The following is a 26,100-nucleotide window of genomic DNA, read 5'->3' on the forward strand; positions in this document are numbered from 1 at the left end:
CACGATAGCCACTACCTACAACATGGATACGTGCGTGCTTGTGAGTGGAATGCAGATTTGTTATTCCTCTTATTACACTAGTGTACGCGTACCACTAAGATCTCTACGCTAGAATATGGCATTAAGTAAAAAAAAAAACAATTAATAATTAAAACATCAAACCAAAGGTGCAGCATTTGCCATTACACTTCGTTCGTGCACCAATACACCGAATTCGATTTGTCTCGTGCTGAGAAGCATCATTCGGCGATGTGTTTATCCTGTTTGACGATCGGTTTATGCAAGCCAGGCTGTAAGTGTATGGTCCGGTGACCATGTCCGGCTTGTCGTATACATTGAATAAGGCGGCTAGTGGATTTTCGACATTCGCTAGTTCGACTGTCAAACCAAGCATCGATCACTAGTGTATTACACAAACGCACATTTTTGTCGATCTGCGGTACTGATACTTGTACTTCGTCGCATTCGGTTTCTATTTACTTCCGGAAATGGTTTAATTTTCCTCAAACTTTTTGCGTATTTTCTCTTTTTGTTTTTTAGTACAAGCCTTCTTCATCGAACAGACTCGATACGGTGTGCGTTATCCTTTTTTTCTGTTTGTTGTTGCCTCGATGCGTTCCATGCGCAATCCACGATTTCATCAGTGAGAGGATTTCAGTATTAAATATCTGTTTTACGTGTATATACGTGTATATGTATATGATTTTAAATATATGTATATATGAATTTGTTTTTTTTTTTTTAATTTTCGTTTTGCAATAAATTCTTAATCTCTCATGTACAAAAAAAGCCCAATCGTTAATGCGAATTCGTATACTTCATTTGCGGTGCGTCATCGTATGTGAACTATCAACACGTGATCGTTCTGTTGTTAAGTGTTCGGTGTTAGGGGGAGGAGAGGTTTCCAGCCTGTTTTGTCGTTTTTATTTCGACTGCGACAGACGGATCGGTACGCCGTAAATATAAGTCTTAAAGGAAACAATCATTGCCTTAGTACATTTCGCTCACAACAGCTGAAAGCATTCAAAATGCAGTACTAAAGATAAAAACAAAATCAGATTAAACACAAGGAACTGTTGTTCGTTTTACCATGTACTCCTAGTGCGTCTTAGTAATGGACACAAAAATTAGCTTTGTTTGAAATTATTAGCAAAATATTAAGCTTTAATTATACCCACGTTACTGCGGCATTTCTTTTTCTGAGTGTTCTTCTATTAAATGCTCGAATGCTCGATCATTTATGTACGTATTTGAACTGTTTTTTTTCTTCTAAAACGATCATCACAGTGCCACCTATCGTTATGTTTCCTGTTCGGTACGATAGAATTTTTTATAAAAAAAAAGATCGTAAAAGATATTAAAACATGTTCAAAAGAGATAAAAGTTGTGCTAAAGAAAATGTTAAAAATTATCCCATACGAAACATAATGGAACATACAGAAAATTATGTAGCGTTAAAATATATGAAGTGAAAGAAATAAATGAAAGTTGCTGAAAAGATTATAAAAACAAGACGGTAATATACATAAAACGAAACATCAACAAACATAAAATAAAAACAAACGAACAAAACACAACAAAACCATAAAGCATAATGTTGAAAGGTTTTCTTTTTTATTTCAGCGATTGTGTTCGATATAGTTTTCTTTTCTCTTCTTTTCCTTATCTGTGTGGGTGTGTGTTCTCTTCTTCGGCATAATCATTTACTTACTAGCGTACAGTTTTTCACTTAAACGTTTTTGCATTTTTCTACTTTGCAAATTTTCCTACGCTTCATTTGCATGTTTGTTACCATTTTTGTTTTGTTTGTTTTTTCGCACACACTTTTCTAACCACCTTTTCCGTTCATGTTTCCCCATGTTTGTTTTTTCCTCTCTTCCGGTTACTATATTTACAGCACAAAAAAACTTAGAACCTTTCGGTTGTTTGTTGTTGTTCTTGTTGTTTTTTTTTACACAGGCCAAAGCAATTGAACGTGATTGTGAGTGCAGGGCGTGTTTGTGTGAAGCGTGAATGTAACATTTTCTTGTGTTTGTATGTTTGTATCGTTGTAATTCACCTAATCCTTTGCCAAATGCGTACCATTTTGCACTCCACGTTGCATTCCACAACAGCACGCGTTCAATAGAAAACACTGAACTTAGCACATTTCGTTACATTTCGCTTTCATACACAGTAACAAACAGTGGGTAACAGTGCCGCGGGAGCGATGTGTATTGTTTTGGCCAGAGAAGGAAACACTAGAACAAAGAAATGGTCAAACAGTTGCTAATGCAAACAACAAAAAATAAAACAAACCAAAAACAATCTAATCCGGATGGGGCGGGGTTGAACGACAATTGAAACTAAAATAGTATTTACCGGTAGCAATTACAATAATATTAATAATAATAATTTGCATAATTATAATAATAATAATAATAGCTAAACTAAAACTTTGCCTGTGGTTTGGTTGGCCTTAAGCAATTATTACACGACGAACATTACATTACATTACAAGAACGGTAGCATTTTTACAGCTAAAAGAAAAAAAACACTACACCTAAAATGCGGATACTGCGAGATGAAGAAGAAGAAGAAGTAGGATATTGGCCCTTTGGGGTTGGGTGTTTTGGGTTCCTCTTGTAATGGTCGTTTTTGCCTGTGAGAATGTGCCTATCGTCTAAGTGGTATTACTGCTTCACTATTTACTATCAATTACGATCATTTGCTTGTGAGTTTGTTTGTTACTTTTTACAATAGTGCCGATTTACTAACTTTCATGGGTCACTTTTTGGATCTGATGTGATGTCGTGTGAGATTTGAACGCTTTTGTTCGATGATGTGTAGCGTTGTTATTGAACTAAATGCTGTTTAAGCTTGCCACACAGGTGGTAATGAGCTGGAACAGATAAACAAAAAGCGACAACATAGAAGTGGAACGGAAGTGAAACATATAACTACTAACACTTGACCACCACTTGCTGTTTGTTCACTCGTACAATTCATACAACGCTCTAACCTCATTCTTGTGCAATCTTTTGCTGCTTTGCTTTGTGTATTTATATGTGTGTATGTTTTTTGTTGTTGTTTTGCTTTGTTTTATTCCCCAACATTCCTTTTATTTTCTCATCCCTTATTCTTGCTTCGATTGTTCCGCATCACGCGCTTGTTTTTTGCTTGAATTTAATATAAATCGTACTTACATACACTTGTTTCTTACATTGATCTCTTCTTATCCAACTAACGTTAACGAAAGGATACCATTCATAATCTCGTGTCGTTTTACATGATGTATGCGTGTGTGTGTGTGTGAGTGTGTTTGTCTGTATGTGTGATTTTGTGTACATGTGTTTGTTGTTGTTTATCGTTAATTAAATTCGTTGATGTTTTTGGGGTTTTAAGTGATACTACTGCAAACCCGATCTGATTTTGCCCTAATGTACATATTTGCTTGTTTACCGCGGGGTGTTTTTTTGTTTGTTTTGTTTTCTTCTTTCTTTTCCCTACTGTTGTGTATATTAATTACATAAATTATATTCACACCATTACGGCTTTCCTTTACCCCAGTTTCGAAACGAAATAAATTTGCCCGTGCGCAAGGAAAAACGGAAAATGTTTTTGGGAGAAAAATGGCTTATCGCTTTCCTGGGATCGTTTGGTTTATTGCTTGTTTGCCATTTCTTTTTTATTTGTTTGTCTGCCTGGGACGTACAATTTACGTTCAAAAATGGCTGTTTTTCCCAATGCAATGCAACGATTATCTAGCATCACTTAAATGCTTCCAGGACCAAAGCAACCAACCAGACGATAATAAACGCGTAGGAAAGGGTGCGTGAGATACTCACGATCTTCTGCGCGCGCGATCGCACTAGTAACCGTACCGAGTAGTAGGCGAGTGAGTGCGTGTGAGTGATAGTGGCAAATCATAGTAAAAGCGGTAGCAAAATAACCTCCCTACCCACACACTACTAATTGTGTCGTATACCTCCTATCACTTATTGATTTGTTTTTTAGCTCTTCATTCGCGTTTTGGTAACATCCAAGTATGCTTTGAAAAATGTCCTGTCCATGTGCATTGTATTTGTGTTTTTGTGTGCGTGTGTGTATGTCTATGTGGTTGATTAATTTCTATAGTTGCCATCTTTACCGTGTGGGTCTTCTCTCTGTATGTACACACCTCTTGGTTGCTTTGTTCTCCTGTTTTGAACACTAAACATGCTGTTCTTCTCTCATTATCCTGTTTGATATTCACATTTTGTAGATTTTGTTTGTTATTACTTGTTTTCTTTTGTTTGTTTTTTTATGTTTGTAATCCTTTTGTTGCTTGTAATATTACTAACCCTTTACCGATATCCGTATCGCTTACTTCTCAATCACATGCGTTGTTTTGTATGTTTTCTTCACCGCTCTTCTTCGTGTGAGTGTTTTTTTGGGGTTTACCCTTTTACTTAGTCGTGTGTTAACCGGCATCACTTTCACCCTGCAGCACTGAGAGTTATTCCGTTTTCGGTGTACAATAATGCTAACACAACTGTTCGCCTAACGGGTAGTACAAATTAAATATCGCTTTACGTACAGCACAGCAACGGCACAACAGAGCACAGCGTTCGGCCACCGTGGGGGAAGCAGGACAGGGTGCAACAAATTGCATTTCCTGCTGAATGGCAACGGGAACAAGCGAATTTGGGCAGGGTTTCTTTTCTGTTTTGCTTGCTGCAACTGTTGGCACTTTGAGCACACTGGTTTATAGTAGTAGTAGTAGTAGTAGTAGTAGTAGTACACACACACATACACATAGTCGTGATGATGCAAACGATGAAGATGAGCTTAAAGATACCAGCACAGTGATCCACAGTGATTGCTCCTGCACCGATTCCTGTCCATAATTCTCCCCTAAGTCAAGCGAAATGAGATCGTACATGTTGTATTGCTGTAGCCGTCCACTTTCCAGGTCCGTTCACCTAGGACATAGGGCCGATCGGATGCGATGTATGTGTGCATGTTTGCATGTGCACGGTGTACGTTTAGTTTCCTCTTTTTTTTTTTGGTTACTTCAAATGGCCACGTTTGCGTTGAGGTTGATGTCAACTTCAACTACTGCACGTCACGATCCAACACCACTTTTTACTTCCGATCTCTTTATTACTGTGTTCCATCTCTGCCTCCATACCCGGTGCGGTGGGCGTTCGATGTGTGTGTCTGTGTGTTTTTTTTTTACATGGGTAGGGTGTGATTGTGTGTTAGAAGGAAGTTTTTCTCAATTGGGTATGCCATAAATGCATCATCTCAGCCTGTAAATATAAAGGTGAAAAAAATAAAATTAGTTACAAACTTCTCACGATCGGCGATCATTATCGAAAGATCATTTATTGAAGTTCACCCTTACCTTTGCATAAACGCATCCTTTATGGTCCGATCGACGGGTGGATCCGTTACGACCGTTAAGTATTGATGAGCGCACTGTACACGCGTCGATGATCGTTCGCTCACTTGGCTGAAAAGTGTGAGTTTTTCTTGGTTGGGTTGGTGACAACTATGGCGCACTCATATTGGGATGATCGGTTTTTCGCTCCCATTGCTGTGCGATCACCTTACAGATGATGCGGATAGTATTCGGCCGGCGGGTAATGGTAGCCCTGGTGGAAAGCCGGATCGCCCGGTGCTCGGTGCATCATCTGTGCCTGACCATCCATCATGTAGCTCATCGCATCCGGATAGCCAGCGGATGGGCCGGGATGCGTGTACACTGAAATCGGAGAATATACTGGTCAAACCAAAAAGAAAAAAGAAGAAGAAGAAGAAGAAAAAGAACGAGCGGTTCAGTTAACTTCAACAGTACGAACTGACTAAGCAAACAAATCGGACGGTGGACAAAACTGATGAAAAATACGAGCCTGTCTGTGCAAAGTTCTTTAAGATTTATAAAAGTCTTTTTACGTGGTCTTTCTAACCTAATTTGCCTAACAAAACATGATAAGATCTTCAAAAGCAAATTAGTGTGTATTGTATCATCAACTTAAGGACACTAAGCAGAAGTAGCTCTATTCCTTTATTCCTCAAATGTAAGTTTGAACATGGGAAATTAAAAACAAAAATAAAAACACTTCTTCTTCTCCTATAAAAATTGCGAAAAAAAACCAAAATAAAGCCATGAAACCATTCCGTGCTAATATTGAACCGATTGAAATGGGCACCCCGAGCCAATCTCATTGAGCAGGGCTCATTGTCACATTAATTTAGACTTCGCGAATGTGTCTGCTTACCACCCCGTACTACTGTGTGTGTGTGTGTGCGAGGAATAGATTTTCCATTTCACATTATTAAACCCCCTCCCATCACCTCGGTTGGGTGTATAGTAGAGCTTCATGAATAATGGAATTGTCTGCCCCGGGAACGGTAATTAAGGTAGTTGGTTTGGTTGCGATAGATGGTGGCGGAGTAGCAATTCTCCCCGGGGATTAGTAAGGGACGATTTGGGAAAGGCTTTTGAATGAATGATTGTTTGATGGCTTTTGGGAAGGCAGCGGAGGGGGTTTTGGGACATTTCGCTATACTGATAACGAAAATCTCCGCGACAATGTTTTAATGGTACAGTGCGGGTCTCTTGCGGGAGCTGTTCTGTATTCTGAGTTTTGAGAAAGTTGCTCCATACAGTGAATGGGATGTGTGTAAGTAAGGGTCGTAAATTAAAAGAGTTTTTCGATTTGCTTTGGAAGTGTAGATGATTCTGTTTTTTTCCCTGCAGTGATCCATTGAAGATCGTGTTATCCTTTTTTATTTACTAGACGCAATGATAAGGAAGTGATAAATGAAGTTGTGCTCAGGATGCTTTGCATCCTTCATTGATGTATTGCAGAAATTAAAGAATGCCTTAAGATGCCTACTTTTAAATTTGAATTTCAAAACCATTTCCCCTTAAATTTTCAAATGGCTCATGTTAAACATAAATAATTGTGTGTATTCACAAGACGAGAATATACCATTACTACACACAAAACTCTACCTATCGCTATCGATAAACCCCCGGGGGCGGAGGTTTGAAATGTTAGCTACAAACAAATCGTAGCTTGGCTGCGAATGTCTTGCGACAATCCGTGCTTCGGGGGAGGGCGGGCAAATGCGAAGGCTTTGCGGGAGATAAAATTGTGCTACTTTCGCAAATACAAACGTAAATACAATACACATTAACAACCATTAGCTACGGTACGGCGGATAAGGACAAAACCAGACAGGCGCTCGTAGCGTGCGAAGACACGGAATACGGAACGGGCCTTCCGGGCCTTCTTTCTGATACTAACCTGCTCGGTTGGACTGATCTATCATGGGTTGCACTATTCTGCGCCTCGCGTTGATAAACCTGCGGAAGGGAAGAAAGGTAAAGAGAAAGAGCGATTGAGTCGAGCGGCCAACAATATAGAAACAAAAACAACAACAACGACGAGGACGACGACGACGTTCTGATAAAGGATAAGACAGACGACGAACCCTTGCGACGAACGAAACGGACGGAACGGGGACATTGTACGTCACGGAACGTGCGCTCCATTCCGGCTGATGGGTTGGGTTTTTTGGGTTTTTCGAGAAAATGGAACAAACACATTAATCAAGTGAAGTGAAATGATTAGAGTTGAACCGAACACGGGATGAAGGATATCGCGTCGTGTTTTTCCGCCCGGCCAAGGACAACCACGGACGGAAAAGCTGTGGCAAGGGTGGTTGGGATTGGCAAAGTGGGGGTTGGTAGTATGCGAGCGCGCGCGAGGTGATAAAACATTCAAAAGGGAGAAGAAGAAAAAAACTCGCTATGTGACACGCTGCTGTAGGGCTGACTGCCCGAGAGATCGACTCTTTTCGACCGTATCCGCCAGATAGGATTGGTCTAAAGACACGATTGGGCAGGAAGGACACGGAAGGAAGGAGCAAGAAGGTTCTCGGGTTCGACCGTTGACGGTGGATGAATTGGAAAAAGGGGAAGGAAAAAGGCGGACGGGCGTTACGTACTGATAAGAATCTGTAATTTCCAACCCAAAAATTTTCCCAAAAAAGAGATTACTTCCTTTTTCGCTGGTGGGTTACTGTTGTTCGGTGAAATGAAGAGGAAAGCCAAAAAAAAAACAACAAATATAAGAACAAGCGTAGGGGCAAAGAATTCCATTCCCGAATTACACATCTTGGTACGGGTTTTTGGCAGAAAATGGTTTGGCTGTTCCTATCAGGGTGGCAGATCAGTACCACCGAAAACGTGCTGCCAAAAACCGTCGAATCTGTGGAACAAAGGGGATGGTGGGGAAGGTGGGAAAACACGATGGTGGGTGGGTTTGGGAAGGGATTTTCCCCCGAAAACGCGACGGCACCCGGGATGCGATTCGGATTGGATTGCACAGTTTATTTGATTTATGGAAATTAAACAATAATAAATCACCTCATCTAGTGATTGTGGAAGTTTGGTCTGCATCTCCCATCCCTTAGTGCGAGGGGGGATTTTTTCCTCTCATTCTACCCTCCACTCCCATCACTTATCCGGGTTGGTTTCTTACTTTCATTTCCCTACTGTTACTGCCCTTGTTGCTTGGGTTGGCTTACGTTTCCGGTCGTGGTGTGGTCGAGCAAATGCCGTGAAGCGAATGACCAGTAGCGACGAACGGATGCAAGGGTACGGAATTCATTTTTGTTTAGATATTTGTTTGTGCAGCGTCGTAAGTTAAACATGAAAATTGCTTTTCATCCGCATCGAGAAGGGGTGACATACTCGCTTAAACACACACACACGTTCGGGGACAGAATCAGAATAGTGAAAAGAAGAAAAAACCCCGAAAGAAAGTAACAAGAACTTTCGTATGAATTTGAAATGACCCAGTAAGGACGGAATGTCGGCAGGATCCGTCCTAGGGTCATCTTCCTTTTTTGTATGTGTGCGGTTTTATGGGGGGGAAAATGATTGCTTCCCAATTCGATGGGACAAAGCTTGGAAAATTTATGCCTTTTGCTGCCCTTTTCTATCCCGGACACAGGACAGGAAGACGTTAAGCACAGTAGGACAAACTATTAGAAACTAATATCATGTGAAGGGGTTTGTCCAATTTCTGCAGGATATGTTTTCTTTTGTATCGGCTAAGCTTACTGTTAGTGTTGTTGGATTAGAAAGAATCACGATTTAACGAACGAGTCTTTGAAAACATTGGAAAATTTGTTTCATTTCCATTCAAAACACGTCTATGAAAATAAACGAATAAAACTCCAGTCAACCACTTTTTGTTGAACTCCCATACGTGATAAGTGAGTTCCTCTTTAACCACCATCTACTAAGCGTGTGACACATTTTACCTGTCAAATTTACCACGCCCGTCTCGGCATTTGTTTGCAATCAAACCTTCCCTCATTCAGTTCTCGGTCGTGTAGGGTGATTGCTCAAGTGTAGTGGCAAGATTGTGCTAATAAAGCAACACCACATTTACCATGTGAGTACAAGGTAAACTTTAAAAGGAATTCAAGAGAAAATAGCAAAACGACTGTAAACAACAATTGAACAATTACACCATTCTAAAGCCATCAGCTTTTTTGGGGAGGCGCGGTACAAAAGGACCCCGTCTGTGATTCTACCGCACCAGAAGGAATCAATCGAAAACTTCACTCACATGAAGGATGGTTGCAGGTAAGCACCTCCATACATGTACATGGCGTATCCCTTTGAACTGGAACGGTGCGTGGCGCGTGTTTGTGCTTTACCGGGTAAACAACAAATTTGCCTGACACCTTCATCAGGCCCTTACTCCTTTAATTTACCCTTCAACTCCGTACCAAATAGAGACGAAACATTTCTGCCCAGGGATTTGGACGACGATTTTCACCACAGCAGCAGCGTTTTCACTGCACTGCCAACAAGGGGTTAGCCACAGAATGCGTTGAACATATGCCCGGTTCGCCCACGAGAGCCCCCTTGAGGTTAGGTTTGAATTTCTGTCGAATTGTTTTACTCGGGCGCCTTCCTGCGGGGTTTTTGGTTGTAGAGTGGAGCGTATTGTAGAAGCACTTACCAGTTATTAACTTGCAATATCGTCAGGCCCGTGTCTTGTGCTAGCTGCTTTTTCTGGTCCTCCGATGGGTAGGGATGCTGCCGTGGAAACAAGGGAGAGAGAGCGAGAAAAAAAGAAACACAAAAATTAAATCAGTATTGTAAGGGCAGAAAGAGTGTTTATATAGCAAATGCACAGAGTGTGTTTTAGCAGCAAACCAACAATTCAAGTGCCACTTTTCGACCCTTCCCCGATTAAAGATATGTTTGTGAGCATACCCTAGACACCCCCTATGCGTGGTCGAGGGCTGATCTCTTTTGGATTGTTTGTTAATTAAAATCGGAGAGCTCGATTAGGATGCCCAGTATTGGCGTTTAGTTGTTGGCACGAGGATGGTCTTATTCGATCGTTTGCTTCTACTGGATAGCGTGATATCGTGTCGGGAAATTTGAGAACTAACCATCAAAAGATTACAGCTATTTGGAGTCGCTTAAGACTAGCTGGAAAGAAGTTATTGGTTCGATAATCACTTTCATAGCATTAAGAGACGAACTTTGAAATGGGGAGGAATTCTATTTAGTGAGCATTTTTTATGCATTAAAATTTATTATTTATTTATTTAAAATTATTTAAAGTATTATTTAAGTGAACAGGAATTTATTTCAACAAATTCGCATTGAAATACATCAATTTAAAAATTTTGCTAAATTTTCCAAAAAAAGCTAAGGCTAAGTCCTTAGGAAATTTTCGGGTTTTCAGATTTTTTTATTTTTTTCTTATTTTTTATGCTTTCTTCTATTTAAAGCGTTATTTGAGTGAAAAGAAACTTATTCCAACCAATTCGCATCAAAATAAATCAATTTTTAAAATTTTGCTAAATTTCCCAAAAAAAACCAAGGCTATAGGCTTAGGAAATTTTCGGGTTTTCAGATTTTTTTTATTTTTTTCTTATTTTTTATGCGTTCTTCTATTTAAAGCATTATTTGAGTGAAAAGAAACTTAGTTCAACCAATTTGCATTAGAATAAATCAATTTTTAAAATTTTGCTAAATTTCTCAAAAAAAAACCAAGGCTAACCCCTTAGGAAATTTTCGAGTTTTCAGATTTTTTTTATTTTTTTCTTATTTTTTATGCTTTCTTCTATTTAAAGCGTTATTTAAGTGAAAAGAAACTTAGATCAACCAATTCGCATCAAAATAAATCAATTTTTAAAATTAGGCTAAATTTCCCAAAAAAACCAAGGCTAACCCCTTAGGAAATTTTCAAGTTTTCAGATTTTTTTTATTTTTTTCTTATTTTTTATGCTTTCTTCTATTTGAAGCGTTATTTGAGTGAAAAGAAACTTATTCCAACCAATTCGCATCAAAATAAATCAATTTTTAAAATTTTGCTAATTTTCCCAAAAAAACCCAGGCTAACCCCTTAGGAAATTTTCGAGATTTCAGAAGTTTTTTATTTTTTTCTTATTTTTTACGCTTTCTTCTATTTGAAGCGTTATTTGAGTGAAAAGAAACTTATTCCAACCAATTCGCATCAAAATAAATCAATTTTTAAAATTTTGCTAATTTTCCCCAAAAAAACCCAGGCTAACCCCTTAGGAAATTTTCGAGTTTTCAGAATTTTTTTATTTTTTTCTTATTTTTTACGCTTTCTTCTATTTAAAGCGTTATTTGAGTGAAAAGAAACTTATTCCAACCAATTCGCATCAAAATAAATCAATTTTTAAAATTTTGCTAATTTTCCCAAAAAAACCCAGGCTAACCCCTTAGGAAATTTTTGAGTTTTCAGAACTTTTTTATTTTTTTCTTATTTTTTATGCTTTCTTCTATTTAAAGCGTTATTTGAGTGAAAAGAAACTTATTCCAACCAATTCGCATCAAAATAAATCAATTTTTAAAATTTGGCTAAATTTCCCAAAAAAAAACCAAGGCTAACCCCTTAGGAAATTTTCGAGATTTCAGAATTTTTTTATTTTTTTCTTATTTTTTACGCTTTCTTCTATTTGAAGCGTTATTTGAGTGAAAAGAAACTTATTCCAACCAATTCGCATCAAAATAAATCAATTTTTAAAATTTTGCTAATTTTCCCCAAAAAAAGCTAAGCCTATAGCCTTAGGAAATTGGCAAATTTATAGATTTTTTTCTTTTTTATTCTTTTTTTTTATTTGACAATGTGGACAATTGAGCAGTTGTTATAGACGATGAATAGTTGGTTCTTCATCATTAATATAGAACTCGCAAGGAAAACCAATAAAATCAGTCCATCAAATGCACATGGAAAATTATGTTTATGTACTGTTCATTTGATTAACATTTTCGGCATCATCAACATCAAACCTGGACACGCGGGATTGTGATGAATCAATTAATAATATGCAATTGTACAACATTGCCGATCCGTTGTTCGTGCCACGCACATTCGGGTGCGGTAAACGGTGTACAACATTTTCTGCTCAGGGTCACACTTACTTACAAGGACCTCGGCAAGAAAGCGCCATAGCCGACCCAACCTGACCCGCTTTGCGGCGCACGGGTACATTACCATGTAGAAACAACAGCTAAAAACAAAAGCAGAATAAAACCACACAAACAAACAAAAACAGCAACAATAAACATGTACACCACATGGAAGGATGGTACAAAAATTTTGTGATTTCATTATTGTAAGTTTCCGCGTGTGCATGTGCATCACGCAGATGTAGCCCACGATCATGGTGTGCCCACCCTCACATTTCCCAACGCCCACCACCTCGCAACCTCACATCCCTCGGTTAAAGATCCGGGAAGGTATTGCATGGTAGGGTGGAGGAGAGGGTGGAGGAGGGCTAGAGGGAAGAAATGAAAGGAGGGAAAAATTATCTTATCCTTCCACGTGAATGTCAATACGGACTGACAAATATTTTTAGACATTTATATTTATGTAATGCAAATTATTGCCCATGTATATGCATATAAAATACGAAAACTGCTCTTAAATCAGTCCTTAGTTCCAGGCCGGCCACGGATTCTTCGCGCACCAATTGGGTGGGAGTTATGAGGAGCGTGGGGAGGTACGGTAAGCTGCTGCTGCTGTTACTCGCTTCATCTTGGCCTCGCGTCTTGATCCTTCCATCGGCACACGAGTGTTTTGGGGGCCCAGGAACGCGAACGTTCGAACGCTCCAGCAACGGCTCGTTTCGGTCGACGGTCATTGATATTCCATGGCGGAATGCATAAGCAAAAAAGCCTGTACCTTTTGCCCACATGCATCCCCTCCCCGCCCTCTCTCCCTTTTCCTCCATTCCACCCCTTCTACTCTACAATGTGCGCATCGTGCCCTCGGAGACGTCCATCGTGCCGGTGTGTCTCTTTGGGGCTTTTTTCTAAATGTTTTTTTCTTTCTCTCTTCAACCGGATCAGTGCGGAGTGCGTCTGAATGGCCGTGCTTGTAGGACCGTTTGTATTTTAATCGTACACGGTGCTTCTCGAAGCACCCGTGAAGACCTTCGAGGCCATCCTTCATCTTGCATGTACCAAGTGGTTGGAAAAGGGAAAAGGGAGTAGCACAGTGTCCTCCGGAGAGTACCGTATTACTACGCCTATTAGTCGATTGGTGATTGTTTTTCCCTTTTTTCTTCTTCATTTTTGTTTTTGTGTCTGTGTGTGTGTGTGCGCACGCCAAGCTTCACGAATGAACCTGCAGCTAAGCGAAACGTTTGTTGTGTAGTACTTGCTGGTAGGCGCTAGTACGCAAAACCCAAAACGCGGAACCGGGCAGCCTCTTTATGTCTCGGTGATGCATTTCGTTTGCATCAACGTTTGATGCATCGTTTGATGCATCAACGTTTGAGTCCACTTCGATTGCGGGTGGCGTTTTCGAATCCGTGCATAAGCTGAAGCTCTTTTCAAGGCTGGATTTTGAGCCGTTCTTTGTTCTGTTCGGTTTACGGTGGGGTTGGCGGGTTGGGTGGGCTGATCAAGGGGAAACTGGCATAATGCATTTACCATGAGTATGCATCCGCAAACAGCAGGAGAACAATTGCAACAGCCCTGCGCGCCATCATATGCACCACGCGCGCGGGATGAATGGTTTGAATGCGACGGATCGTGCAAGGTGTAGCGAGTGATCGATCGAATCGTACGATCGATCGTATTTATGTGTGTCATTGTAGGGTCCGGGTTTCGCGCTACACAATGGTGCGGAGAATGGCTCTTTGAAAGAGAGAAAGAGACAAAAAACAAGCTCCATTTCCATTTCTTTACCGACCGATCAGCGTGTAAAGCCCCGGACCCCGATCATTGGATTAATGTCAAATGTTTCAATTTAATGTAAAGTAGTAAAAATTAGGTCCCAAAGGGGAACTCGAGGAAGAAAAAAAAAGACTATAAAAAGTGGGAAAAAATTCAACGGTTCGCTTCATACGGTATGCTCGTCCCAGTGAATGGGGGATAAAAACAAGTAAAACAAAACACCGGTTGATCGCCAAATCGATCGATCGTTCCGGCAATGAAAATGCAATAAAACGATCATCTGCCGCGTTGAGGGAACGTTAAGTGGGGGAGTTTAGTGGAAGGGAAAGGGGGGGGATATATAAAAAAGCGTCTTGATAGAGAAAATGAGTAAAAGCGAGCAAGATAGTGTGGGTGGGAGGTAGAGAGAGGGGGGTTAAATTTTTCACTTATAGCTTTTTTCGGTGGGAGAGGTGGTAGGGTGGGAGATCACACATTTCGTGATGATGTTTATGAGCATAAACGATGATCACGGGAGCATCATGATGCCGTATGCCGTTTATTTCGTTCTGTGTTTTTTTTCTCTCTTTCCTATCCCGCTCCCATGATTGAAGTGATCGTGAAAAAGTGTTTGTGCAACCGGAACCGATAGAAACAATAAAAAAACGGAGGGGAAAATTAATAACACACAAAAATAAAATAAAAGAAACGATATCGATCATCGTGCCAGCCGGCATTATTTGGATGACATCCATCGATGGTGAATGTCGGCTGACACCACCAGCACCGTATCCACTTTCCCCTTGCCAAGTGGATGAAATTTATTACACTTTTACGACTGTTAAGTTATGAGGCAAATGATTTATTTAACAGTGAACCACTGACCAGCGGAAGGCCTGGTTACCGGCAGAACGGAAACATCGAAAAGAAAAGGGGAAGATGGGTAACAAGCAACAACAAGAACGTAAAAAAAAACAGCACAAGACATCAGCAACATCACTACTTGGCATACCGACGATTTAATTAGCAAACAGGGTTGGATATTTTCTTCATGCCACTCTAGACCATGCTCTAAAGCCCGTGCGCTGTTCGAGCTGCGGCATTCGGAACGAAAACAAAACACCCGTCAAAGTCCTATTACCGAAGCAAAGTGTGAACAAATGCTAGATGATGTGATGTTGGAATAAATTTGCATTATTGCATCGCATATATGCTGCTGGGGTGGTACGGTGCTACTGTAAACCTTCGTGCCAATGGCTACCATTGAAGTCGTCACCCGTCGGTGAAACTGTTTGTTTGGCTTGCCTTCGCTACTCTTGAACGAGCCTGTTTTGTTGCCTGTTCGGTATACTGGCAGTCGATCATTTCGGTGTGATTTGCGTAACATTGGATCGCTCGAATGTGACTGAGTGACCGGAGGTCAGTACGATAGAACCCATCACTGCATGCTTCTAGAATTCGCATAAAGATTGCCGCATCCGAAAGAATATTCCATCCGTGGGCTTTTGTTTTGCTACGCACCGAGTGAGTGTGTGTCGTAAGACCCTTTTTCCCTCAACCAACGACTGTGTGACGCACGCAAAACTCTAAACATTACGTGTGCGAGTGAGTATCCCGGTATGCCCGGTTTTGTGGCGTAATCTATTCCACACCCCCGTTTGATTCGAACCGATTGATCGATTGGCTCTTCAGCGAGAGTGGAGTTCTTTGTTGGGATAGAAAACTTTCTTCCGCACGTTCCATCCCAATTTGCTTCTCTCTGGTCCACCCGAACCGCATTAGCGAATGTTTTCGAGTGTCGATTGTGCGTATCGTTTGCAGTGTGCTACGCCGAGGGGGTTTCGAAGCTGCAGTTTCGCTTCGCCGTACATTATGTCCCGCTTGTTTGGTAGTGGCGCAACGAGGGAGATTGTCACGGGTCAATTCCGAGTACATTTATAACTGTCACCAGAAGCAGAGACGAGACGGGCGGGGACCCAAAACGCATCAAGGAAATTGAAACGCATCACTTGAGCGATAGGATGCGAACGATTCGATACGGAGGCACGTGAAGGATGTGATGCTCTTTTGCTTTGAAGAAAGCGTATCGGAAAAGTTGAACCCCGAAACGAGCACTTTGGGAAACTCTTGAAGGTTGGTTTGGTTTTTTTTTGGCCAGAGAGACACGATACAAGTTTTCAGGACAGATAGTTTCCATAAATGGGTATGAATGTTATGCATAGCATTAGGATATACAGTGATTGGAATAAGTATAAAGAGACAAAACTATTTAATGTATTGAAGTGGATCAAATTTACTTAATTGATCGCTACATTTGAAGACGATGTTAGAAAAAGAAGGTTTCAAATATACAACATAATTTGGAAGAATTAGGCTTCACTTGAGAAGAATATTTTGAAAACTTCCATGAATTTTCCTTAAGCCTCATAGACGCGACTCAAAAAAGACAATTACTTTTATAACTATTTTCAATAGTTAATAAATTTATATCCGAAAGAAGTTAATAGTTTTATATGAATTTATGTTGCTTTGGGGTTAAAAATCTTCCCCTCTCAACGAGAAATTATGAATAGATGAAGAAATCTGATTTTTTTCCAACATCCTTTTATTCGATTTTTATAACTCTGTTGGCACATTTATGTGTCCCTGTTATGAGACTACTTTCTTATCCCTCCCTATCTTCTCTACCTCGATTCGAACACACATAAAAACCATTTACATAGGCTACAGATAACCGATCTGAAGTGTGTAATCTTAGTGCTTGGTTGAGAATGAAATCATTTATATCAGTTAAGAAAATGTATAAAAAGTGTACATCTGTCTCACGCCTTCTAACAAGACGACTTCACGATGGAATCACAATTTGTGCCGAGATGCGGACGCGAGGGTGGGATGTTACCAGACGCCCCCTTTTCGGTATACCCGGGTATCGATTATGCTTCGCAAAAGCCGGTCGTTATCGAGATGCTTCAATTACGGCCCTAATGGCCATGGAGTACAAAAGCTGCATGACCTCTTGGAGCGATGGGAGATGCTGCAGTTAAAGTAAAGCCCCAGCAATAGACAACGATCTAGATTGAAACCATCCTAACAGGGGGTTTTGGATGGGGAAAAATCTCGCCAAACAAAACGGCGCATAGAACGCCAAGACATAGCGAGCGTCGGGTATCGGTGCTTAGACAGTTCGGCAGGAGTCCGAACATCTTCGACTTACCGTTAGGTGCTGGAACAGCCACGCCCGCAGAATGTTCGTGGCCACCTTCGGGAAGATCCCCCGCTTCTTTTGGTTTTTCTTGCCGCTCGTATCGTCATCCTCCTCGCCGGTACCTTCACCGCTGCCAATGCTGGTATTGCTGGCATCACCTGAACAGAGAGAAAGAGAGAAGAAAAAAAAACACAACATGGAATTTAAGTAAAACGAATCATTGTTAGTGTCTAAAAGAAAAAGTGAGTCTACTTTTTGCTTTGCTGCTTTTTTGTGTGAATTATCCCTGCGGACAGGCGTGCGGGAAAATGTGTGGAAAATTGGCCAGTAAAATGTGTTAAATATGTGTTCGCTTGCTCCCACGAAAGGTGTGTGTGTGTGATATTGAGAGTTTTGCAATGGACGGAAGGTTCATATTTAAAATGGAGGGTATTGAGGATTTGGGGTGGTACGGTATGGGTTTCTAGTAAACGGTTGATAAGAAAAAAATGAAGGAAAATTCCCATCGAAATGGAAAACATAAGCGGCGGTACCATGACGGAGCTGGTTAGTGCTGGCTGAGTGATATAAAGATTATTAACTAGAGAACTTATGTTTATGGCTTGGATAAGAAGCTTCTTTTACCACCGAGTTTGAGGGGATGAATTGGCACGATGTGAAGCAGAGAGGACAAATTGCTAGAACTAAAGGACGTGACGCTTTTAATACGCATCACCATGTAATGGGTGTGAATTTGACAGTCGGCATCTTAAGGGCTGGAAATAGCGGTGTGAGAAAGCTCTCTCTAAAGCGCCATCATTTCAAGCAGGAAAACAAGTTGCAAATAATAATATTGAGCAAAAAAAAAGACTACATCCCAATAGACATCCTTTTGCTGAGAAAGAGCGCAGGCGAATTCTGAACTGATGTGAGCTTATATGGCCACTGAGAAAGAAAAGGGCAAGTCTCTGGCCGGGTTTTAGGAGTTCGTAATTTGTTTCATTTCGTTTCAATTTTCACCCAAGACGCTGTACGGTAAAAGCGCACCATCACCATTAGTCAGCTAGGACCCCCACTTGGAGTCCCCAGCCATGATGGGGGTTGAAATGTTTCTCATACGACGAGGTTGTGCTGTTGTTTTTTTGCTTCCCATTTCTGCAAACTATTGAACCTGCACGGACAGAGGTAAGCGACCAACCTGCCCGAAAGGACGACACAGAAGAACGTACCCAAAAGGGGTCACTGTGCGGAGTTTTATCGGACATATGGGAAGTTAATGCGCGGGGAGTTTGAGTTTGATCGAACGGTGGGAATCTGCTACGGGGTTCGTCGCTTTAGCGACCGATCCTGTCTCTTCCACCGTTTCCCCCCGGGAAAGATAATCAGCCACAAGTGAAACGTGAATCAAACGCATATATTTTAAACATATTGCTTTCCGATCGCCACCATCCCAATCGGTGGGTCGCTTAAATTGCAAAACTTGCGATGTTTTGTGGTGTGTATTGTGTAGAATTTGGTGTTGTGTCTTCTGGTGCCGGTGTTGCTGCTTTTTGTGTGTTTTGGCCTCTTTACCCACAGTGCGGTGTGTTATTAATGTGACGTTTCGTTTGATAAGCATATGGTGTGCGAGCTAGTCGGTTGCGCCGATCGAATTTCAAGCTCGATTCGGTTCGATTGCACCGTTGATGCACCGATGTTCGGCCATATGCCCGGGTCACTCGTTGGGGGCCCCCGTAGGGGCTGTAAATGCGTTTCGACACAAATCAGCTTAAATTTATCTTTTAAATTTATTCCTTCCACCCCAAAAACGGGCACAGCCAAGCGATGGTGGCGTCTGGCGTCCCGGACTTCTGATTTGTGGGGTGCGTTTTTACGCGGCTGGGAAGAGAAAATTAGTTGCAGTTCGCTCACCCGCCCAAAACAGTGCCCAAAGTTCGCATGTGTTGTTTGTGCGAAATGGGTTTGTTGTGGCTTGCGGATGATTAGATAATTCGCTTTTAAACGGTGATCAGTGAGCATATTTTTGATTGGAAGAAATATATGCAAATTAAAGTGTAGAAAGACCCTATGAAATTTTCTTCAATCGGTAGGAAGAAAAAAAACAATCTTCTCATAATTGGAATTCGATTTACAGGCCTAAGGGGTAGTTCGGTTGAGGGCGATTGAGGGTAGGAAGCAAAAAAAGAAAAAAACAAATCGCACAATAAAGAAGATTTCTGGACAGGACATGTTTTCTTTCTAGCTTCCTCTCCTCCCTACCCTCCTTCCCGCCCCTCTTTCTCATAAGTCAGAAAAAAAGATCGATCGATGAATGTTCGTGATTTAAAGTTGAAGGTTGAACGGTGCGAGTGTGGTCTCCCGGTACCTTTTACAATCGCTCGTCGGTCGTCGTCAAATCGTAGATATTTAATTTAAAAATTCATTTTATTTTTTTTCTATATTTTTCGCTTGTTGTTGTTTATTCTGGGTAGCTGAACGTTACTTAAAATCCCGCCACCAAAAGGTATCGGAACGCAAGAAATCAAGGGTGAGTGAAGAGACGCAAACCAAAAACAAAAACAAAAAATGTTTATGGTAAATCGGACTTCGAAGTGGTCTCGAAGCCTTGGAGGCCCCCAAAACGCAGCATAATGTTTCCTTTTATCCTGCAAAAGCCTTCACCGGCCGGTCTCACTTTTTGTCCAAAACGGACGGCTTAGATGGGTCCGGTTTTATATGTTTTTTTTCTCTTTTCTTGTGTGTTTGTATTTTGGTCGCCTTCTCGGTTCGCTTCATTTATTCAAATTTAAACGCGATTCAATCATCTCATCACACGGCCGTACGGTCACGGTTGGGTGCTTTTTTGATTTCTCATCCCATTTTTGTGAATTGTTTCGTCAAAAACTGACTTTATTTTATTCCATCCCGCACTGTGGTGGTTGAGTGTGTTTTTTTTTCTCCCCGTTTTCTGCTTCTCTGTTCTTAGGATTTCTGGAACTTTTGTTTGGATGGATATCGTGGGTAGCACATGGAGGGTGTTGTGTGCTTTTTTGTTGCTGTTGTTGTTGTTGTTGTTTAGTTCGATGTTTGGCTGCCGCTGCCCCGAACCTTTTGGGGACGCCTTCGGTTCTCAAACTTTCGTCTCACGGTATCGCGGGAATGGCACGGCCAGAGTCGGCGGCGACGGTTTCTGCGTTCTTGCGGTGTGCGGCTCACCTACACGTTTGACAGAATGTAAAGAAGCTGAACCACCTCTTTTGCCACCAGCCATCTTTACAGGCTTTTTCAGCCTCTGCCACCCCTTTGCCGTACGAATGGGGGGAGTCAAGAAGCAAAAAAAACGACCCCAGCAACTTCGAAACCGAGGGCCCCAAACAATCGGATCGGAAGAGTTCAAAATAACGAAAACGGTGGTAGACCAACGAATAAAAAAACCTGTACGCAACCGCTTAAGCGTCGTCTGTCTGTCAAATATATTAAATACATTTCAGAATACTCCACTCGGCTTCATGCGCCCTCGTTTGCTGCTGATCCCGCAGAACAGCAGATCCTTCGCAGCTCCCGATCCCGGAGCCACAAATTGATGATATCGGTCTCTCGCAACAGTCACAATAGCGCAGCGCAACAACCGACGCAACATCAGCGGCATTTGCCCAAATGCTCGCGCACCAAGACTCAAACCGGTGGTGAATTGTTTCTGTGGTGCTACGATTTCTTCCGATTCCACTGCAATCGGCGTGGCTTAATCCGAGTGCGGCCGTCTGGACAAATCTACCCACTGTGCTCGCACGTGTGTTTGTGTATCCATCCACATACAGGGCACCGATTGTGGATGGAAAATTGAAACCTGTGCCTCAAAAATCGATCCTCAAAGAATGTCTTTTCCCTCTCCGTTTCTCTCCCCACCACACGCCCGCCGTGATCTCTTCCTTCCTTATAAAATGATTTGTAATATTCTTCGCCTTCATCTTCGCCAACCCCAACCGAGGGGGACAATGGAATGCACACGCGGGTTCGATTCGGGGGGGAATCGGTGGTTGGAACAGGGATTGTGGAACGATCGTCCCAGTCCTGTTCCACAGTCAGTGTGTCCCTTACGCGCCAAGAATTTGACTTCTTTCAGGCAGCAGCATCACTCCAGCAAGAAAAAAAGGGGCGAGCTGGGAAAGTGTATTCAAACAAATATGTATTCAAATCAAGCGATGGATCAAAGTTGATCTCCATTCCGTGAGCGTACCAAAGCAGAACGCGAAAAGGAAGATCACTTTTGTATGGGTTTTTTTTTTAGGAGGGTAAGAAATACGGAAAAAGAACACCACAAACAACCCAGATAACTGCATGGAAAGCGTATTGGTTAGCGTTGAATTAAAAAAACGAATGAAAAAAACACACATCTGAAAAACGAAGGACTGAACAGCGCAAAAGCGACCATCACCGATCGATCTGGAGGCCGCTGTTCTTTTGGAGACCTTACGGCAAAAGGGAAGCAAAATCAAATGTCTCGGTTAATCTTCCAGCACCGTTCTTTTCCTTCGCTTTCGTGTGCGCATACGTACGCGATAAACGATAACCAATGAATCTCTCTCATCAGCGTCAGCTTCTTGCCGTATCGGTGGATTGAAATTTTTCACTCATTTTGTTCCCTCGTTTTCCTTGCAAGTTTGTTTTGTTCTATTTTACTTTTGCTTTTCGTCTTGTTGTTGTTTTTTTATTAATGTTTGTTCCGTTTGCTTCTCTAACAAATCTTCCACTTGTCGTTCGAACGACGTTCTGTATGCTTAAATCTTTTTCTTTGCCCTCCCCATTTTATCTGATTATTTCTACTCATTTTGTGATATTCATCGTGGACACGTTCATGTGTTTTTGTGTGTGCATGGTTTTGTATATTGCGATCGTATTCAAAACGGTATCGTAGATTCTAAAAATAAAAGAAACACACACACACACACACACATTTTTAACCATTTCCAATTTATGAGTCTATGATAATGTTGACATATCCCACTGTGTTTTCGTAATTAAATGATCCGTATTAGATAATACGATCAGATAATAATGTTTAGAAAAAAAAACTTTTTTTCTTCTTGGAAAAACTGAATATTACAGTGTTTTTTAGATGATAGGATGAAGGCTTTATGTAACAGTCGCTTGCGTTATCGTACCACCTAAAAAAACCTGGCTTAATGAGGCTTTAAAATATTACAGGTACATTTTCCTTCTTCCTGTTACCAAAAAAAAGGTTTTTAAAGATTCAAAAAATTGCGTACAGCAACGAAACGCTAGGCAGGGCAGGGAATTATTATTTCACTCATCATCCGTGTAATGATTTTATTTATATCATCGTACGACATCTTGCGCAACACCAGACCCAGTGTGCAGCAGCTTGTCCAACCGGCAAACAGGGCCCGGTGGGCCCGGTTTCCTGTACATAGAGCAACACAGAAAAAAACACCCCCAACCGGAACGGGCACAGGAACAATTCACCCTCGAAAACGACCGCCAAAAACTCACCAACAATACTTCCTGACTTTGAAATCCTGTCAGTCACAGCCAACTGACGGCCAGCCGTTGTACGTACCGGCATGGTGCGGAATGATTGGCCCAACATACATATCTGTGCTATGCTGGCGCGAAATTGCCGCACCCGTATCACGCTCCGAAGCGCCATGTTTTGCCGGCCGGGTTGAGGGGGGGTGTGATCGAAAGAGTCCTTCCGGCGGGTTTGGTTGTAGGCCACTTATTACATGTGTACTTGCCCGAACAAGGCCGGTGCGCTTGGAAAAGGGTCACGAAGATGTTTTCTTTTGCTATTGTGTGTTGCTCTCACACCGATACTCCGAACTACCGCATTATAGCGCCATTTGTAAAGAATCCTTCCGTAAGAAATGTGGCCAAAAACGATTGAAAGCAACCCCTTTTTTTGGTTGTTGTTTGCTTCGTTCACGCGCTCACTGGAGTGGTTGTGTTAGTAGGTAGTTTTTTGGGTATTTCATTTCCGTTTGGCAAAATGCGAACCAAATAAAAACAGTAAATCGCCAATCGGTTTCTAGTAGTTTGGCACGGGTAGGGACAAGAGAGAGGCTATTATCGGTGTTTGGTAAAAATGAAAACCGATAGTAAAAAGGACGGTACGCACGCCGGTGGGAGTGAACCATACCGTAAAGAGTAATTTCTCAACCCACCCTTCGCCGTAACATGTCAATTTCAGACGTTCGTGCAGATGACGGATGCAGACGAGTGCGCGCGTCTGCACCGTTTAGCTAAGCTAAGCTGCCCTTGCACGTACACAAAAAAAGGTGCCCAACGGTGGAGTCGTCCGTCGGGGCGATTGTGTGTCCCGTCCTTCTCGTGCCAGGGGGAAATTTCCTTATTGTACTGTGCCCGTGCAATCGCTTCATTGTGGTGCGCTTTTGTTAAAGGATCTCAGTTTTACGTTTCATGCCCTACAGAAATACAACCCATCGGATCATACCCGGGACACACAGGGATCAGTAGTTTAGGTGGGAGGACTACCCGGTACTGTAGCCGGTGGTACCGACACGTGCACACGGTTAGGGACTGTGTACGTGTGCTTCTGCAAGGTATGTGACCGAGATGCACATGTATAGCAACGAACGTTTTGTGTCCAAGTTTTTTTTTGTTGCCTGCAGCCATCCCTTGACAATGGTGTGGTAGAAATAAGGCAGGAGCGGAATATCCTGGAGCGGGAGCTCACAGAAGAGGATGTCCAGAAATGAAGGGACATACAGTTTGTGTAGGTGTGTAGTATAAGTACACTATCATCATTGTCATCAGCATCGGTTTGGAGAGTAGAGTTGCTGTTCGATAGTGATGGGAAATATTTGAAGCGAACTGGGAACTCTGGACTAAGAATCAATGACTCCGGAGCTGGTTCCCAGCGCACGGCTCCGATTTCGATTGCAAGCAATACCGTGGAAAGCCGATTATTTTTGTTCGAACATGATCATATTGTATCATTCACAATTCAGGGCTTTATTATTTGCCAATATTTGGGTTTGAAATTAATGTTGTAAAATTGCCTTTGGAATTATCATTTACTGAGCTTCAATGTCACCCGGATAATTGATGTTCCACTGTTCTTTAAAACCAAAAATATTTCACTTTAAAAGATAGAACCCATTCCTGTTATAGGAACCCTTTCCAGTAGTAGGCACACCAACGTGATAAATAGATAAAAATGCTGTGCGATCAATAACATTATTTTAGAACTGACTTTGAAGCCTTGAGTGCACTACTGGAGTGCACATCACTACTGTTTGACACTTACCTGGGCTGCCGAGGAAGACTGAAGAGTACAGGACACGCCGGGACTGATCGACTCGGGCATCGGATGGCGATGACCATTCTCGCCTCGAACACCATCGACCTGTGGAAACCGGGAAAGACAAAAAGAACAGAACATTTAGAGACTGGAAAGATCGGTATCGGGACATGGTGTGGGTACGTGTCGTATATCCTCTAGGCACGTCGTAGACCTTTTCACATGATTTATTGTTGCATTACGCTTTAGCGAGGAAAAGTGCTAATCAAAGAAGGGTGATAATATAAGATTGATAAATATCGTTTACTTTAAACCATTAGGGGCGTGTGCGATTTGTACAATTATACCATTTTGTGCGATATGTTTATTACAAGTTCTTAACCTAATAAGTTAACAATATTTTAGCTGAAATGTTGAAGCATCACTCTCGTTATTCCTTCTATTGAAATACAACCATTCAACCTTCTCCATTATGTGTTTTGTTTTGTGTGTAGCGAATGGTTATTTCCGAACCATGTTTTACCTTCCGCACCACTGACCTTCCATTACAACTTCAACTAAGCACCGGCCCCCCGGGAATGGGGCCCTGTAAGAATAGCCCCGACCCGAGTCGAGTTAGTTCTCCTAAACATCTGGTTAAAATCGATTACTCATTGTTCGATTTATCACGCCTGCTTGAATGCATCCGACCCGTAGTGCCGAACAGCACAAGTGAGTGGCTGCTAATGGGTGTTTTCCTTTCCTTTAGCAGCATTTCTTGAGTAGTTCGTAAACCCCCCGACCCCCACTCTGGACGAAGTTCTCTGAGGGATGGAAATACAGCAACAATTTAAATGCGGCAAAAATGTAACGCATTTTTACTTTGGAGACCAAACTCTCGATGTCTGGAAAGGATTGTTTTTTTTTCTTTTGCGCGCGAACTTGATCAAACTCGATCGATCTTTCTTCGATGCACGGATGGACATTTTATGTGTTCGCTGCACGCTACTGAAGTACAAGAAAACAAAAATTGTAACGACGTTTTGTGAAACCCGAACACGGAGGACTTGCCGTCTGCGAAAGATCAGTCGGCGAAGCCGCACCGAAGAAGAACCGTACCGACCGAAAACGCCAAAAGTAACATTACAAAATGGTGTATTTTTGGTCACAAAAAAGCACTCCTGCCGCCGCCCCCAACTCACCAGGGGCAGCGAGAAAACAAACGAAACCACCAACGCGGAAAAATACGCACACGGTCCCGGGGATGATGGAAAAACGCATAAACGCCAAACAAAAAAAAATGAGAAGCAAGAAAACTGTTTGAAGTCGTCGCGTTCTGGTTCTGGGTTCCGAATCGTACCGAATCTTTTTACTCCGGTTTTTTTCGTGTCGGCTTTGTCTTGTGGTTTTGTGCGCTAAGTTTATTGCTGTGATTTAATTTTTCCATTGTATTTTCTCTCTCTCTCTCTCTCT

General features: G+C 41.8%; 2 protein-coding genes across 3 annotated transcripts in view; one reads left to right on the top strand and one right to left on the bottom strand.

Annotated features, from left to right (window-relative positions):
• Positions 1-26,100, top strand: part of LOC125765928 (nucleolar protein 58) — a 135,725-nt gene that overhangs the window by 71,646 nt on the left and 37,979 nt on the right. The window lies entirely within an intron of this gene.
• LOC125765987 (homeobox protein homothorax-like) lies at positions 1,593-24,910 on the bottom strand. Of its 2 annotated transcripts, none has more exons than XM_049431563.1 (6): positions 24,655-24,910; positions 17,418-17,566; positions 10,017-10,093; positions 7,281-7,339; positions 5,369-5,728; positions 1,593-5,273 (listed from the first exon to the last, which is right to left on the bottom strand). In XM_049431563.1, exons 1-5 carry the CDS (start codon positions 24,818-24,820, stop codon positions 5,574-5,576), a joined length of 606 nt encoding a protein of 201 aa, XP_049287520.1. In that variant the 5' UTR covers positions 24,821-24,910; the 3' UTR covers positions 1,593-5,273; positions 5,369-5,573. The 2 variants fall into 2 exon arrangements, with proteins under 2 accessions (XP_049287520.1, XP_049287519.1); XM_049431562.1 differs by having other exon boundaries at positions 5,369-5,746; positions 24,655-24,908.

This window comes from Anopheles funestus, chromosome 2RL (genome assembly GCF_943734845.2).
Source record: "Anopheles funestus chromosome 2RL, idAnoFuneDA-416_04, whole genome shotgun sequence".
NCBI classification, from domain to species: Eukaryota; Metazoa; Arthropoda; class Insecta; order Diptera; family Culicidae; genus Anopheles; species Anopheles funestus.

Bases quoted from the DNA above. Each gene is read 5' to 3' on its own strand.
- LOC125765987 (XM_049431562.1), bottom strand. From the start codon at position 24,820: ATGTCCCGATACCGATCTTTCCAGTCTCTAAATGTTCTGTTCTTTTTG. The intron at 17,567-24,654 runs GTAAGTGTCAAA...CTCTCTGTTCAG, and splicing joins AGTCTTCCTCGGCAGCCCAG to GTGATGCCAGCAATACCAGC. The intron at 5,747-7,280 runs GTTAGTATCAGA...TGGTTTGACCAG, and splicing joins AGATCAGTCCAACCGAGCAG to TATATTCTCCGATTTCAGTG.